The following is a 15,044-nucleotide window of genomic DNA, read 5'->3' as shown; positions in this document are numbered from 1 at the left end:
CATACAGATGATCACCGGTCAGCGCAAATTGTGGGCAGAAGGGCTTGGTTCCACTCCATCGCTAAAACTAAATTCAGAAAATGAAAAAGGCCATTCCTGCATGGAGCAAGATCTTGACCATAGTCGGGCATGGTCTGATTATTTTCTAAATGGGGAGAGTATCCAGAAATCGAAGGTGCAAAGGGACTTGAGAGTGCAGGTGCAGGATTCCCAAAATTTTGATCTGCAAGTCGAATTGTAATTCAAAAGACATCAAGTTCGAAAACAAACGCAACGCCAGCATTTATTTCGAGAGGGCTTGGGTACAAAAACAGGGATGTAATGCTGACTATAAGGCGCTGGTCAGGCTGCATTTGGAATATTGCGAGCAATATCTGAGGAAGTACATGCTGGCTCTGGAGAAGGACCAGAGGAGGTTTACATAATCTCAGGAATGAGTAGGTTAACATATGATGAGCGTTTGATAGCACTGGGCCTATACTTGTTGGGAGTTTAAAAGAATGAGGGGGGACCTCATTGAAACATTCAGAATAGTGAAAGGCTTGGATGGGATGTTTCCACTAGTGAGACCGTCTAGGCCTAAAGGTCATAGCCTCAGAATTAAAAGATGCTCTTTTAAGAAGATGATGAGGAATTTCTTTGGTCAGAGGGTGGTGAATCTGTGGGATTCTTTGCCACAGAAGACTGTGGAGGCAAAGGCAGTGGAAATAGTTAAGGAAGAGCTAGATAGATTCTTGATTAGTATGGGTGTCAGAGGTCGTGGGGAGAAGGCAGGAGAATGGGGTTAGGAGGGACAGATAGATCAGCCATGATTAAATGGAGTAGGCTTGATGGGCCGAATGGCCTAATACTGATGCTATCACATGATCTTATGATGAGTAGCAAGCAACATTTGTGGCAAATATGCAGGCAGCAACTGTCTCCAACAAGAGAAAGTCTAACCCACTATCATTGCCGTTTAATGTCACTACCTTCACTAAATTCTCCATCATCAAAATACCAGTGAAGTTCCAGTGCCAGTGAAATGCCAAAATGAAGCTCAATCTCAAGCAGACCAGCTACATAATCATGGTTATGTTTCATCAGAAGGATTGCAGTATTTCTGGCTTTGCCCTTGCCTCCCAATTCTCCCAGGAAATTAAACCCAAATGTGGCTTAGACAGAATGATCAGATCAATAACAACTTCCACCTTTAACGCAGCAGAACATCCGTTGGCACTCATGGGAACAAGGGGAAATGGCAACTCAGACAGAATGGGGCAGATGACCAAAACTGGATCAGAAGTAGGTTTTAATGAACACCTGAAAGAAAAAGTCAACGGAAGAGCTATCTAGGAGAAAATTCCTGAGCCCAGGGCCTTGGCAACTGAAAGCAAAGTTGCTAAAGGCGAATCAAAAAGGATTTGAGGGTGAATAAGGAGATACAAAATTGAAGAGTGCAACTAGCACAGGAGCAATAATCATTCATCTGCTGTTATTTAATCCTCTAAACCTCAGCACACAATATATCAAAATTGAAAAAGTTCACTATAATCTTTATTGGAAAAATAGATTCTTCAAACAATTACACTGATCCAAAATTAAGTTTGCAATTATTGTACTGAAAAATCAACATTTGTTTTAATTGGCTGTAGAGTTAAGCAAGCATCAGATAACAATTAACATATATAAACAAAGAGATAAAACTATACACGATATCTTTTAATCAAGGTTCCAAATATACGTTTTACTTTACAAAAGTCTTACAGAAACAAATAGCAGCGATCGAGTTAAAATACATAAAATCTGAGTGACATGAACCCCAAATTAACAACCACCCTCTCCTGAAGATTCTTCCAGATCCTGACAATTCTGAAGCAAAATTCACGATTTATATTTTCATAATAACCTCTCCATCAGTGAAGACACAAATCTAAGTGTTGGTTAATTTCAGAAGCCAAGACAGTAGAACGACAGGCGGGACAGTTAACAGTGCCACTTACACCACTGTGGTCAGCCGGAGCACCCATCTGCGGAGGTAAGGTGGACGCACTCTTCTGGCCGTGCCAATTCTCAGAGTCAGCCATGCTGGAAGTGCTTGCGCCAGAGGACTGACCTCTCTGCCTCTCTGCTGTTGATTTACCAAATGCATGCAAAATGGTCCCTCTGGGAAAGGATGTATCAGGCCACACCATCTTCCTATCCCGTTGGAGAGGTGGTTGGTGCAATTCAGAAATGAGCCCTTTTGTAGAATAGTTTGGCACTTTCTTCTTTACAGAGTTCACGAGATTTGTGCTATCTGTCCGTACGGGCGACCCATCAATGCTGATAAAAGCCCTGTCGTTGGAAACAGACCTTTTCACAGGCTGGAAACTTGGGTGGTCTCTGGGACGTTTTAGCAGCCGTCCTGAAGAGACAGAGGGTGACCATGAATCCGACAACGAAGAGTTGGATGAACTTGACGTCTTTTTAGCAGCTTTTTGCCCATTGGACTTTAAAGCAAGTCCTGAACCCCAGGAAACATGGTGGGAGGAAGGTGTGAGCAAGCTCTCAGGAGTCCTCCCCAAGGACACACGTTGCAGGGCTGTGCTGGGGCTGTTGCCTCCTAGGACGTGACCTCTTCCACTGAACGGTAGGATTGTACGTATATCGGCACCCATGGATTTATCTAATAAGAACAGGGCAGAGGTAATTACCATCTTTGGCTGATTACACACAAAGAAATAGTTCAGTAAATAAAACTAAAAAGGTGTTAAAGCTGTGTTAAAAATTCACATTACTAAGCATGTTCTACAAATTGTATACATTACATTCCACGATGAGTATCAGGGAACAATCCAGTGATTTACTCACACTTGAGATCTATGTGACACTGGCAATGCTGGCATTAATTATTCATGCCTAATGCCCTGGCATGCTGCAGTCTGTGTGGTGAAGCCACTCCCACAGTTTATTACAGGGAAGTTCATATTCTTTCTGGGTGTGTGACTAAACACAATGCCAATACTACATCAATGTATTTGGTCCTTAACCACTCCCTAAAATGGCTTAGTCACTGAGAATGCAAACTAACTTCTAGATGGGAAACTGTCCCACAATAAAGTGAAGCACATCTCATAGTATTGTCATTTTTGGACTACATACAAAGCAGTCTAGACATTGTCAGGCAAACCCCGTTGATTTCACTGGCTGATCTGTGCAAATCCTGATTCATAAAGCTTAACTCACAGCAAGACTGGGGCAGAAAAGTTAATGGGTTCTGTTAATTTCCAGATGATGAGATTAAAGATGAAATTCAATGCTTATAACCATCCTAAACAGTTAATGGGGTCACTCGGGAAATGAAATTGTGGAACAAATGTCTCAGGAATATGCGGGAGTGGGCATGATTACAAAGTCTGAAGGCCAATTAAACCATGTATTTGGAAAAGCTGACATCTAATCAGTCTCAGCATCTGTTAAGTGTTGAATTATAAACTGACAACTAGAAACTGAGACAAAGCTGCTTTTTAATCACTATTATGTCTTCATTCAAACTCAAGAATAAACAAATGTCTAGTGGTACAATGGTGTCAAGAAAAAGTTTTCATTACTTCCATTTTCAAAAATCTTTTTTTTTTTTTGATCACACCCACCCATTCACCCAAGGAGACCCAGTACCTTTATCCTTTGGGGTTTTTGAGAGCTTTTCTGGTGTCCCTTCCGTTTTTGCCTTCTTTGACGTGTAATTTTCAGGCTCTTTGACTTTGGTGTACGTCCCACCACAAGTTTGCTGATGGTCATGCCACCAGGGATCTTGAGCTGACGGTGCCCTGTTCATTGCCCGTTTAACGTACCCATAGTATGGCTTCCTGTTTTGGCAGGGCCCATCACACCGCCACCAGTGTTGCCGGTATTCATCCACCTCGTCGTGGAATGAGTGATAAATCTGAAAGAAAAACAGTGAGTAACAAACCACTCCAAATGCCGAAGGAAACTAGTTTGGAACGGGAGATAGCATTGCTGGTGCATTTTTTAAACCGTGCATTTCACTCTTTCTTTCCATTTCAATACATTAAAATGCCATTTGATAATAGTTCCATATACAATTACAGTTACATTAAATACGGTTTAAACTAACCAGATGGTATGCACACATACACACACCCCAAACAAGGCTACAGACTATTTCAAACTATACCATACCTACAATACCATCAGTTGCTACAATTTAAGAAAGACATTCGTTATTCTCTAAAATAGACTATTTGAAATTTAGTATTTATACACTTTGCAATTTTGATTTACTACATGTTCACAGAATCATTAACAGCAAATGACAGCAAGCTATTAAAGAAAGTGGCTATAACCTAGGTTAAAGAGAATTAAGGGGGTGAAGACATGTAGAGTTTGAAGAATGGTTCTGACCCAAAATGTTGCCTGGACATGAGTTCCAGAGATGTTGCCTGACCCACTTAGTTACTTCAACACTGCTCTTTGCTCTCGGGGCTTCAGCACATGGCAGCCACTGATAAATGAAAATCAGGTTCCTCAGCAGGCCAGAATTGAAGCACAGCCATGGGCTCAGGGGATTACAGCGTTGGTGACATATGGAGGGATGAAGCTAAGGAGAAATTTGCAGGAAGGAACTGTGGATGTTGGTTTAAACTGAAGACAGACACAAAAAGCTGGAGTAACTCAGCGGGACAGGCAGCATCTCTGGAGAGAAGGAATGGGTGATGTTTCAGGTCAAGACTGGCATCTTCATCAGAGTTGCGTCAGAAGGGCCTCGACCTGAAATGTCACCCATTCCTTCTCTCCAGAGATGCTGCCTGTCCCGCTGAGTTACTCCAGCTTTTTGTGTCTATCTATGGAGAAATTTGTTGGATATTAAAACTGGACTGGCTGCATCATTCAACATTTAGGCGATATGGTTGCAAATCAACCCCCTTCCCCCCCCACCCCATGTACAACCACAGGAGCCGATCATGTCTCAGATATATCACAGCATATCTTTTGTTCAAGATATGGAACAAAATATTCCTTTGATTTGGAGCAGGGCACACAACAGTTCAATCCACTGCAAGGCACCAGTATTTCACTGGATTGTATTTAACATAGAAATAGGCTTTTCAGCCATTCAAGCCTGCTCCATCATTCATTCAGATCATGGGTGTGATCTTCCACCTATGTCTTTATGAACAATTCCCATAATCATGGAACAATGAATGAGTGCATACAACCCTCGTGGGTGGCGCCTGCCTCAGTACTTACAGAGATATTGGTTCCAGACACCCCGTTGATCCTTCTCATGTGTTTGCAGAATTCAGGTCCATGAGACTGGTGATCTCTATCGTTGTTTGTGACAAACAGCAAGGCGTGGATCATTTCATGCAATAGTGTCTATTGAGAAAGCAAAATAAAGTCATAATTGCATTGAGATGCAACAGGCCCACCCAGTCCCACGCCGACCATCGATCACCTGTTCACACGTTCTATTTTACCCTACTTTCACACCAACTCTCTACCTGCTTGGGGCAATTGATATAGACCAGTCCATCTACAAATCTGCACATCTTTGGAATGTGGGAGGAAATCCACGTGGTTACAGGGAGAACATGCAAAGCGTACACAGACAGCACCTGAGGTCAAGATCAAACCCAGGTCTCCGGCATTGTGAGCCAGCAGCTCTACCAGCTGTGCCACCCTAACTGTATTGTAAAGTGACAAAGATAACACCTGACAGCTGTCACCGGGGTTCCTAAAGAATCAAACACCAAAAAAAGGGTATTAGGACCTTACAGCACATACCTCAACCAAATCACGTCTGGGTCGTAGTTTCATCAGAGGTTCACTAATACGTATTGAACATAGTCCCCCTCTCCCCTCATAGCTACATACACCGGCACATCTGCAAAAAGAAAACAGCGAGTCACCAAGATAATGAGTGGTATAAAACATTTCAAATGTAGCAACTGCAAACATTACATTGATAAATCAGACAACATAACTGAACCATTATCTTCCATTGACACTTTTAAAATAAATCTACTACAACATGGCCGTTGGCAACTAGTACCTACCCCCATACACCAATCTGTTGGACACATTCAAAACACTACATGGCTCATGTAAAGGCCTGACTCCACCATCAGAAGTTGGAGAGGGTGCAGAGAAACATTATAGAAGCAGGAGCAGGCCTGGAGTCGACATATTGAGACGTGTTCCATCACTCTCTCTCCCTCATCTCCCTCCTTCCCTCACCCGCTCCTGGGCTGCCCCAGGCCGCACTCACAGAGTCATCCGCGGGCTCCAGCGCACCTCCACCCCGGAAAGCCGTCCCCAGAAGAAGATGTCGTTGAACTGCAGGAAGAGGCCGCGCAGGTCCGGGTTCGGATCCACCAACTCCCACGACTCATCCACCACCGTGAGCGGGGCCTCGAGCTCGGGTGGCTTCGGCCGGCCGGCGGGCCCGGCCCTGTCCTCGGCCTCCCAGGCCGCTTGCAGCCTCAGCGCCAGGAACAGATCCCCGTCCATCGGCCACTGCCCACCGCCCACCGCCCACCGCCACGGGGCATGCGCGGTGGGGGATAGTCACGTGTCCGATGAGAGCGACCGGACCAATGAACGCCCGCGGTTTGAACCGACCAATCGAACAGCTGGAGCGCACTGACCAGTGAGGTGGCAGCTGGGAGATGATGGACAGCCCGCTCAGCCAATAGTCTCGGGGCTTGGATACCACTGACCAATTGGGACATGGGAAGGGGCGGGACTAAGCAGCAGCGACCAATCGGAGAGGCGAGTGGGTGAGCGGGCCCCGGGGCGGGGTGTCGGGCGTGAGTCAGAGGGGAAGGGCAGTGACAGTGGCAGGTCGGTCGGGTCCTGTTCGCTGACGCCAGGCCTTGCTGAGAGACCGGGGCCTCATCCACAGTCAGTGAGGATGGCGGCGGACGGCGGCTCCAGGCTGCGGCGCCAGCTGGAAGCCGTGCGCTTCGAGCCGGCGCTGTACGTGAAGCAGCTGTCGCAGCAGTCGGACGGCGACCGCGACCTGCAGGAGCACCGGCACAAGATCCAGAGCCTGGCCGACGAGACGGCGCAGAACCTGAAGAAGAACGTGTACAAGAACTACCGGCAGTTCATCGAGACGGCGCGGGAGATCTCCTACCTGGAGAGCGAGATGTACCAGCTCAGTCACATCCTCACCGAGCAGAAGGGCATCATGGACGGCCTCACCCAGATGCTGCTGGAGGCCGACAGGGAGCAGCTGCTGCAGGCCGGGCCCTCCTCCTCCTCCTCCACCGCCGCCTCCGCCACGTCCAGGACCGAGGCCTTCCTACTGCCGCGGGAGGCCGAGGAGCACAAGCAGCGCACACTGACGCCGCTGCTGCAGAAGGTGGAGGGCTGCCAGGAGCTGCTCCAGGCGCCCGGCCGCTACCTGGTGTACAACGGCGACCTGCTGGAGTGCGACCCGGAGAGTGCGGCGCAGCTGCAGCGGGTCCACGCCTTCCTGATGAACGACTGCCTGCTGGTGGCCGCCTGGCTGCCGGGCCGCCGCGGCGCAGCGCTCCGGTACCGCTTCGACGCCGTCTACCAGCTGGACAGCTTCGCTGTGGTGAACGTGAAGGACGCGGGCCCGATGCGGGACATGTTCAAGGTGCTGATGTTCCCCGACACCCGCGTCTTCCAGGCCGAGAACGCCAAGGTGAAGAAGGAGTGGCTGGAGATCCTGGACCAGACCAAGAAGAACAAGGCGCTGGGCGAGCGCCGGGAGCTGGAGAAAGCCGAGGCCCTGCGGCTGGCGGCGGCCGAGCAGGAGCAACAGCGGCTGCGGCAGGAGGAAGCGCAGCGGAGGAGGAGGGCCCTGCCGGCCGGCACCAACCCGTTCGAGGAGGAGGGGGGAGAGGCGGGCGCGGAGCCTCGGGCCGACCTGCAGCCGCTGGACCTCGGGCTGGACTGGATCCAGGAGCTGCCCGAGGACCTGGATGTGTGCATCGCCCAGCGGGACTTCGAGGGCGCCGTGGACCTGCTGGACAAGCTGTCGGCCTACCTGAGCGGCGCCGACGGGCAGCCCGGGGTGCGGCAGCTGAGGAGCCGGGTGGAGCAGCGGGTCCGCCGGCTGACCGACGTGCTGGTGTACGAGCTGTCGCCCGGGCGCTCACTGCGCGGCGGCCCGAGGGCCACACGGCGGGCCGTCTCACAGCTCATCCGCCTCGGACAGTCCACCAAGGCGTGCGAGCTGTTCCTGAAGAACCGGGCGGCGGCCGTGCACACCGCCATCCGCCAGCTGCGCATCGAGGGCGCCACGCTGCTCTACATCCACAAGCTCTGCAACATCTTCTTCACTGGCTTGCTGGACACGGCCCGCGAGTTCGAGATGGACTTCGCCGGCGACAGCGGCTGCTACTCGGCCTTCGTGGTGTGGTCGCGCTCGTCCACCAGCCTCTTCGTGGACGCCTTCAGCAAGCAGGTGTTCGACAGCAAGGAGAACCTGTCCACCACGGCCGAGTGCGTGGAGGTGGCCAAGGAGCACTGCAACAAGCTCAGCGAGATCGGCCTGGACCTCACCTTCACCTTGCAGGCGCTACTGGTCAAGGACATCAAGGCCGCGCTCCACAGCTACAAGGGCATCATCATGGAGGCCACCAAGCACCGAAACTCGGAGGAAATGTGGAGGAAGATGAACCTGATGACACCCGAGGCCTTGACAAAACTGAAGGATGAAATGAAGAGTAGTGGCATCACCAATTTCGACCAGTACACGGGCGACGATTGCTGGGTCAACCTTAGCTATACCATAGTGGCCTTCACCAAGCAGCTGATGGCCTTCTTGGAGGAAGGACTGAAGCTCTACTTCCCCGAATTGCACATGGTTCTTCTGGAAAGCCTCCAGGAGATCATCTTGGTAGCCGTGCAACATGTCGACTACAGCCTGCGCTGCGAGCAGGATCCAGAGAAGAAAGTCTTCATTCGCGACAACGTTTCCTTCCTTTATGAGACTGTCCTCCCCGTGGTGGAGAGGAGATTTGAGGAGGGAGTTGGAACGCCCGCCAAGCAGCTCCAGGATCTACGTAACGGCTCCCGAATCATTCGTGTCAATCCAGAGAGCACCAATTCCTTTGTGTGAACATCTTAATATAGTTGTTGCAGCCATCCCCTCCACAGCCCCGAGTGAGCTTTCTTATTTATCACTAACCAAGTCTAGCTCCTCTTTGTGTGGGGCAGTCATAACGTTGTCTCACCTTATGCACAGGGCATTATATCAACTACCGATGGTCATTTTCAGCAACATCTGTCTTGTAAATACTACTTTTGTTTTTGTTTATACTTCTAGTAAAATAGATTTGTGGCAATAACTGGATTTGCTTATATCCTCGCATTTGTGCAAAAAAGGAAATTGGGTACATCTCCATTTTTGCCTGTGAGATACACTTTGATAATACCATTGCATTGACTAAACATGCCCACCCGCCTTAATGCGTGTAGCTCACTGCATAATTTTAGTTTGATAATAATGCTACCAGTGCGAATGGAAATTGAATTTCATGGTGGTTTCATCTTTATAGTCCTCCTTAATCCAATATTTTAGGCTTGGACTATTTTGTCAATTTTCACTCCTTGAATTATGCTGGGTTTATTAATGCTGAGGAAGCTTGATAGATGTTCAGACTGTCGACCTTCTCGCTGTGGAACCTGAAAGGCTGCTGAGCAGCGTAAATCTGCCCTAAAAGGGAAGACTTTAGAACATGGAACAGTACAGCACAGGAACAGGTCCTTCAGACCACAACGTTTGTGTGGAACATCATGCAAAGACCAACTTATCGGCCTGCACATAATCCATATCCATGTGTCTGACCCAAAGTCCCTTAAATGCCACTATCGTATCTGCTTCTGCCATCATCTGCTGCAGTGCGTTCCAGGCACTCACCACCGTCTGTAAAAAATTTTTTTTAACTTGTCCAGCACATCTCCTTTAAACTTTGTCCCTCTATGCCCCCTAGTATTTTGTATTTCCAGCCAGGGAAAAGGTTCTTCAGATTTCCGCTCAACATAATTGTTTTCCAAAGAAAATAATCTAAATCTGTTCAACCTCCCTATAACTAATACTCCCTAATCCAGGCATCCTTCTGGTAAGCCTCCTCTGCACCCTTTGCAAAGCCTCCACATCCTTTCTGTAATGGGGACACTAAAACTTATATGCAATACTCCAAATGCACCCTAACCAAAGTCCTATAAAACTACATCATGACCTCCTGATTTTATACTCAATGCCCTGGCCAATAAAGCCAAGCATGCCTTCTACCACCTGTATCACTCTATCTACTTGTGCTTTCACTTTAAGTGGGTTGTGGACTTGGATCCCCAAGATCCCTCTATACATCAATGCTGTTCAGGCTCATGCAAATAATTGTATATTAATAGCATGCTATTAAATGTATAATTGCATTCGACCTCCCAAATTCCAGCGCCTCACACTTACTCAGATTAAACTCCATGTGCTATTTCTCCACCCATTTCTATAGCTGGTAGGTAGACGCAAAATGCTGGAGTAACTCAGCGGGACAGGCAGAATCTCTGGAGAGAAGGAATTGGTGACGTTTTGGGTCGAGACCCTTCTTCAGACTGATTCAGACTCTAGATGATAATATTGCGCTGTATAATTTGACAGCCTTACTCACAGTATGTGACCCCAGTAATGGTGGTGGCAACTTCAAACTTAATAACCAACACGCCCATGCTTATGTCTTAAGTCATTCATATATATCATAAACAACAGAGGTCACAGCACAGGTCCAGGCGGAACTCTTCACTGGTCACAGGCCTCCAGCCTAAATATTTTTCTTCCACCACAACCATAACGACAAAGTCCTGTGCATTTTAATCTTCTGGAATGGCCTACCTTAGAGGACTAAAGACCGTACTATAATCCAAGTATACGACATCTATGATCGATCACCTTCGTGGTCACCTTAAAAAAACTTTTTTTTTAAATTCTGCCACCTCCAATTCTCCATTTTGTCCTTGGTCTCAAAATTGAAAGCTGCTCTAAGTAATGACTGTTTTGTGTTTGTAAGGATCTGTTTTATGATTAGTTAAGTGAAACCATTTGTGGAGGGTTCAGAGTTACTGCTGAAATATGGAGCAAAGACAAACAGAATAAAGTGCATTTCATTTTCCTTTATATTTTATCCCTGTGATTTGAATTTTCAATTATCGTCTTTTGTGACTTTGTGCTACATTTTTATCTGAGTGTACTAATTCTAAACACGACTTTGTGACCTTTTACTACTCTTATAGTTAGATTTTAAATGCAAGTTGCCACTGTAGTGAATGTCTGATGGGCTCTTGATTCTGGACTTGTATACAAGTCCATGCTGAAAATCCTTTTTTGAAAAATAGAATCCATATTTCCATCTTGTATTTAAACTTCTAAATATTGATACCTGTTCTTTCTGATTTAACACAATGGCTTCTTCAAAATCAATTTATATTCGGCTTTATGTGAAATCCAATATTCTGTTTTAGATTTGATTAGATACACCACAAGATATCTTGTAAAATTATTACATGTGGCAAAAATGCACTGATTACATCAATTTCACAGAAATTACATCACTTTTCACAGAAAAATATATTTATTTGATAAATTAGAGCACAATTGTATTGGGGGTAGAGTATTGATATGGATAGAGAACTGGTTGGCAGACAGGAAGTAGAGTCGGAATTAACGGGTCCTTTTCAGAATGGCAGGCAGTGACTAGTGGGGTGCCCCAGTTATTAACAATGTATATTACCGATTTAGACAAGGGAATTAAATGTGACATCTACGAGTTTGCAGATGACACAAAGCTGGGTGGGAGTGTGAGCTGTGAGGAGGATGCTATGAAGCTGCAGGGTGACTTGGATAGGTTGGGGGAGTGGGCAGATGCATGGCAGATGCAGTGTAATGTGGATAAATGTGAGGTTATCCACTTTGGTAGCAAGAACAAGAAGGCAGATTATTATCTGAATGGTGTCAGATTAGCAATGGGGGAGGTGCAACAAGACCTGGGTGTGCTTGCACATCAGTCATTGAAAGTAAGCATGCGGGTACAGCAGGCAGTGAAGAAAGCTAATGACATGTTGGCCTTCATTGTGAGAGAATTTGAGTTTAGGAGCAAGGAGGTCTTACTGCAGTTGTACAGAGCCCTGGTGAGACCATACCTGGGGTATTGTGCAATTTTGACCTTTTAATTTGAGGAAGGACATTATTGCTATTGAGGGAATGCAGTGTAGGTTCACCAGGTTAATTCCCGGGATGGCGGGTCTGACATGATGAAAGAATGGGTCGACTGAGGAAAATTGTGGTAAAAAACAAGAAGGATGAATGGGACAGGTATAGGCAGCTGGGATCAAGTGCATCCCTGGAGGAGTTTTGGGAACAAAGGAGTAAACTGGAAAAGGAGATCACAAGGACAAAAAGGGGCCAGGAGATAGCTCTGTCGGGTAGCATTAAAGACAATCCAAAAAGATGTTATAAATACATAAGGGGGAAAAGGGTAACTAGAGAGAGAGAGTGGGACCTCTCAGGAATCAAAGCGGCCACCTCTGTGTGGATCCACAGGAGATGGGCAAGGTCCTCAATGAGTATTTCTCCTGTATTTACCAAGGAGGGAGGCAGGACAAATGAACTTGGGGCAGTCAATGGAAGTGTCTTGAGAGCAGTCAGTATTACCGTCGAAGAAGTACTGAAAGTACTATTGTTTATGAAGGTAGACAAATCTCCAGGGCCTGATCAGATATATCCAAGGACATTGCGGGGAAACTAGAGAGGAAATTGTGGGAGCCCTGGTTAAAATTTATGAGTCGTCTTAAATACAGGAGAGGTGCCAGAAGACTGGAGGGTGGCAAATGTTGTGCCTCTTTTCAAGAAGGGCTGCAGGGAAAATGCTGGGAACTATAGACCGGTGATCTTAACATCTGTAGTTGGTAAGTTACTGGAGAGTATTCTGAGGGATAGTATATACAGGCATTTGGATGGGCACGAGCTGATTAGGGATAGTCAGCATGGTTTTGTACGTGGGAGGTCGTGTCTCACAAATCTGATTGATTTTTTTGAAGACGTGACCAAAAAGGTTGATGAGGGCAGAGCTGTAGATGTTGTGTACATGGATTTCAGTAAGGCGTTCAACAAGGTTCCGCAAGGTAGGCTGCTCTGGAAGGTTAGATCGCAAGGGATCCAAGGAGAGATAGCTGAATGGATAGCAAATTGGCTCCATGGAAGGAAGCAGAGGGTTATAGTGGAAGGTTGCTTCTCAGACTGGAACCCTTTGACTAGACGTGTGCCTCAGGGTTCGGTGCTGGGCCCGTTACTGTTTGTCATCTACATCAATAATTTGGATGAGGACATACAGGGCAAGATTAGCAAGTTTGTGATACAAAAGTGAGTGGTTTTGCAGATGGTGAAGATGGTTGTGAAAGATTGCAGCAGGATCTGGATCGATTGGCCAGGTGGGCGGAGGAATGGTTGATGGAATTTAATACAGAGAAGGGTAAGTTGCATTTTGGGACGTCTAAGAAGGGCAGGACCTACACAGTAAATTATAGGCCTCTGGGGAGTGTTGTAGAGTAGAGGGATTTAGGAGTGCAGATGCATGGTTTCTTGAAGGTCGAGTTGCAGATAGATAAGGTGGTCAAGAAGGCTTATGGCACATTGGCCTTCATCAGTCGTATAGAAGTTGGAAGGTCATGTTGCAGTTGTATATGACGTTGGCGAGACCGCATTTAGAATATTGCGTACAGTTCTGGGCACCATGTTGTAGGAAAGATATTGTCGATTTTGTGCACCTCAATGATTTTATTGAGGTGTACAAAATCATGAGAGGAATAGATCGAGTAGATAACAGTCTCTTGCCCAGAATGGGGGAATCGAAGACCAGAGGACATTGGTTCACGGTGAAGCGGAAATGATTTAATAGGAATCCGAGGGGTAACTTTCGCACAAAGGGTATGGAGCAAGGGACAGTCTAGCTGGGACATGTTGGCCAGTGTGGGCAAGTTGGTCCAACGGGCCTATTTCCACACTGAATCACTCTATGACTCACTGAAATTTCAGAAGGATGAGAGGGAATCTTATAGAAACATAAATATTTTAAAGGATTGGACAGGCTAGATGCAGGAAAAATATTCCCGATGTTGGGGGAGACCAGTCCAAGGGGTCACAGTTTAAAAATAAAGGGTATGCCATTTAGGACTGAGATGAGGAAAAACAGTTTCACCCAGAGAGTTGTGAATCTGTGGAATTCTCTGCCACAGAAGGCAGTGGAGGCCGATTCACTGGATGTTTTCAAGAGGGGGTTAGATTTAGCTCTTAGGGCTAACGGAATCAAGGGATATGGGGAATAAGCAGGAACGGGGTACTGATTCTCGATCAGCCATGATCATATTGAATCATCATGCTGGCTCGAAGGACTGAATGGCCTACTTCATCTATTTTTCTATGTTTCTATTCCTGGAAGTCTAGGAAATACATTTGTGCAGTACATCATTGGAGTGTATCATTGGAAGTATAGTGCGAAATGAAGTGGCAATTTGCATAAAATAAGAACTCAGAGTACACTGTTTGGCTGTCAGCTGCTCCTTTGTTCAACAAGATCGTGGTTGATCTTTTTGTTTTCCTGCCTCATCCCTTGAATCTTTTCATGTCCAGAAATCCATCAATCTCTGTTTCAAATGCAATCATTGACTGATCCTCCACACCCTTCCAGGAAAATTCCGAGGATTCACTATGTTCGGAGAGAAGAACTGTCTCAGTCCTACATGGCCTAACCCTTTTTTAAAGACTGATCCTCTACTGCTAGAATCCTCAACCATGGAAATGTTGCCCCTCAGCTACCCTGTCAAACCCCGTAAGAACTTTGGGTGTTTCAATGAACTCGCCTCTTGATCTTAACCCCAGATTAATGTTTTTTCAAAGGAATGGTTGCTTATTGTCTATAAAAAAGAACTTTTCACCAAAACAGACCAGGTAACAATGACATTATACATAAAATAGGTATCACAAAATGCTGGAGTAACTCAGTAGGTCAGGCAGCACATACATAAAATAT

At 46.5% G+C, this 15,044-nt stretch overlaps 2 protein-coding genes across 3 annotated transcripts; one reads left to right on the top strand and one right to left on the bottom strand.

Annotated features, from left to right (window-relative positions):
• Nucleotides 1–1,578: 1,578 nt before the first annotated feature.
• Nucleotides 1,579–6,532, bottom strand: sprtn (SprT-like N-terminal domain). 2 transcript variants are annotated; one of them, XM_078400022.1, is made up of 5 exons: nt 6,254–6,532; nt 5,770–5,869; nt 5,233–5,361; nt 3,640–3,907; nt 1,579–2,647 (listed from the first exon to the last, which is right to left on the bottom strand). In XM_078400022.1, exons 1-5 carry the CDS (start codon nt 6,493–6,495, stop codon nt 1,896–1,898), a joined length of 1,491 nt encoding a protein of 496 aa, XP_078256148.1. In that variant the 5' UTR covers nt 6,496–6,532; the 3' UTR covers nt 1,579–1,895. The 2 variants fall into 2 exon arrangements, with proteins under 2 accessions (XP_078256148.1, XP_078256149.1); XM_078400023.1 differs by having other exon boundaries at nt 6,280–6,516.
• Nucleotides 6,533–6,810: 278 nt separating this feature from the next.
• On the top strand, nt 6,811–11,137 carry exoc8 (exocyst complex component 8). The gene has a single exon (XM_078399070.1). The coding sequence runs from the start codon at nt 6,899–6,901 to the stop codon at nt 9,080–9,082; it is 2,184 nt and encodes a 727-aa protein (XP_078255196.1). The 5' UTR covers nt 6,811–6,898; the 3' UTR covers nt 9,083–11,137.
• Nucleotides 11,138–15,044: the final 3,907 nt, after the last annotated feature.

Source organism: Rhinoraja longicauda, chromosome 5 (assembly GCF_053455715.1).
Source record: "Rhinoraja longicauda isolate Sanriku21f chromosome 5, sRhiLon1.1, whole genome shotgun sequence".
Taxonomy (NCBI): Eukaryota; Metazoa; Chordata; class Chondrichthyes; order Rajiformes; family Arhynchobatidae; genus Rhinoraja; species Rhinoraja longicauda.
This window is presented reverse-complemented; position numbering and strand designations above follow the sequence as displayed.

What these genes read in the sequence shown, in the direction of transcription:
- exoc8 (XM_078399070.1), top strand. Translation starts at nt 6,899, where the DNA reads ATGGCGGCGGACGGCGGCTCCAGGCTGCGGCGCCAGCTGGAAGCCGTG.
- sprtn (XM_078400022.1), bottom strand. Translation starts at nt 6,495, where the DNA reads ATGGACGGGGATCTGTTCCTGGCGCTGAGGCTGCAAGCGGCCTGGGAG. An exon ending in CCAGACGTGATTTGGTTGAG is followed by an intron (nt 5,362 to 5,769) that starts GTATGTGCTGTA and finishes CTTTCTCAATAG; the next exon opens with ACACTATTGCATGAAATGAT. An exon ending in TGTCTGGAACCAATATCTCT is followed by an intron (nt 3,908 to 5,232) that starts GTAAGTACTGAG and finishes TTTTTCTTTCAG; the next exon opens with ATTTATCACTCATTCCACGA.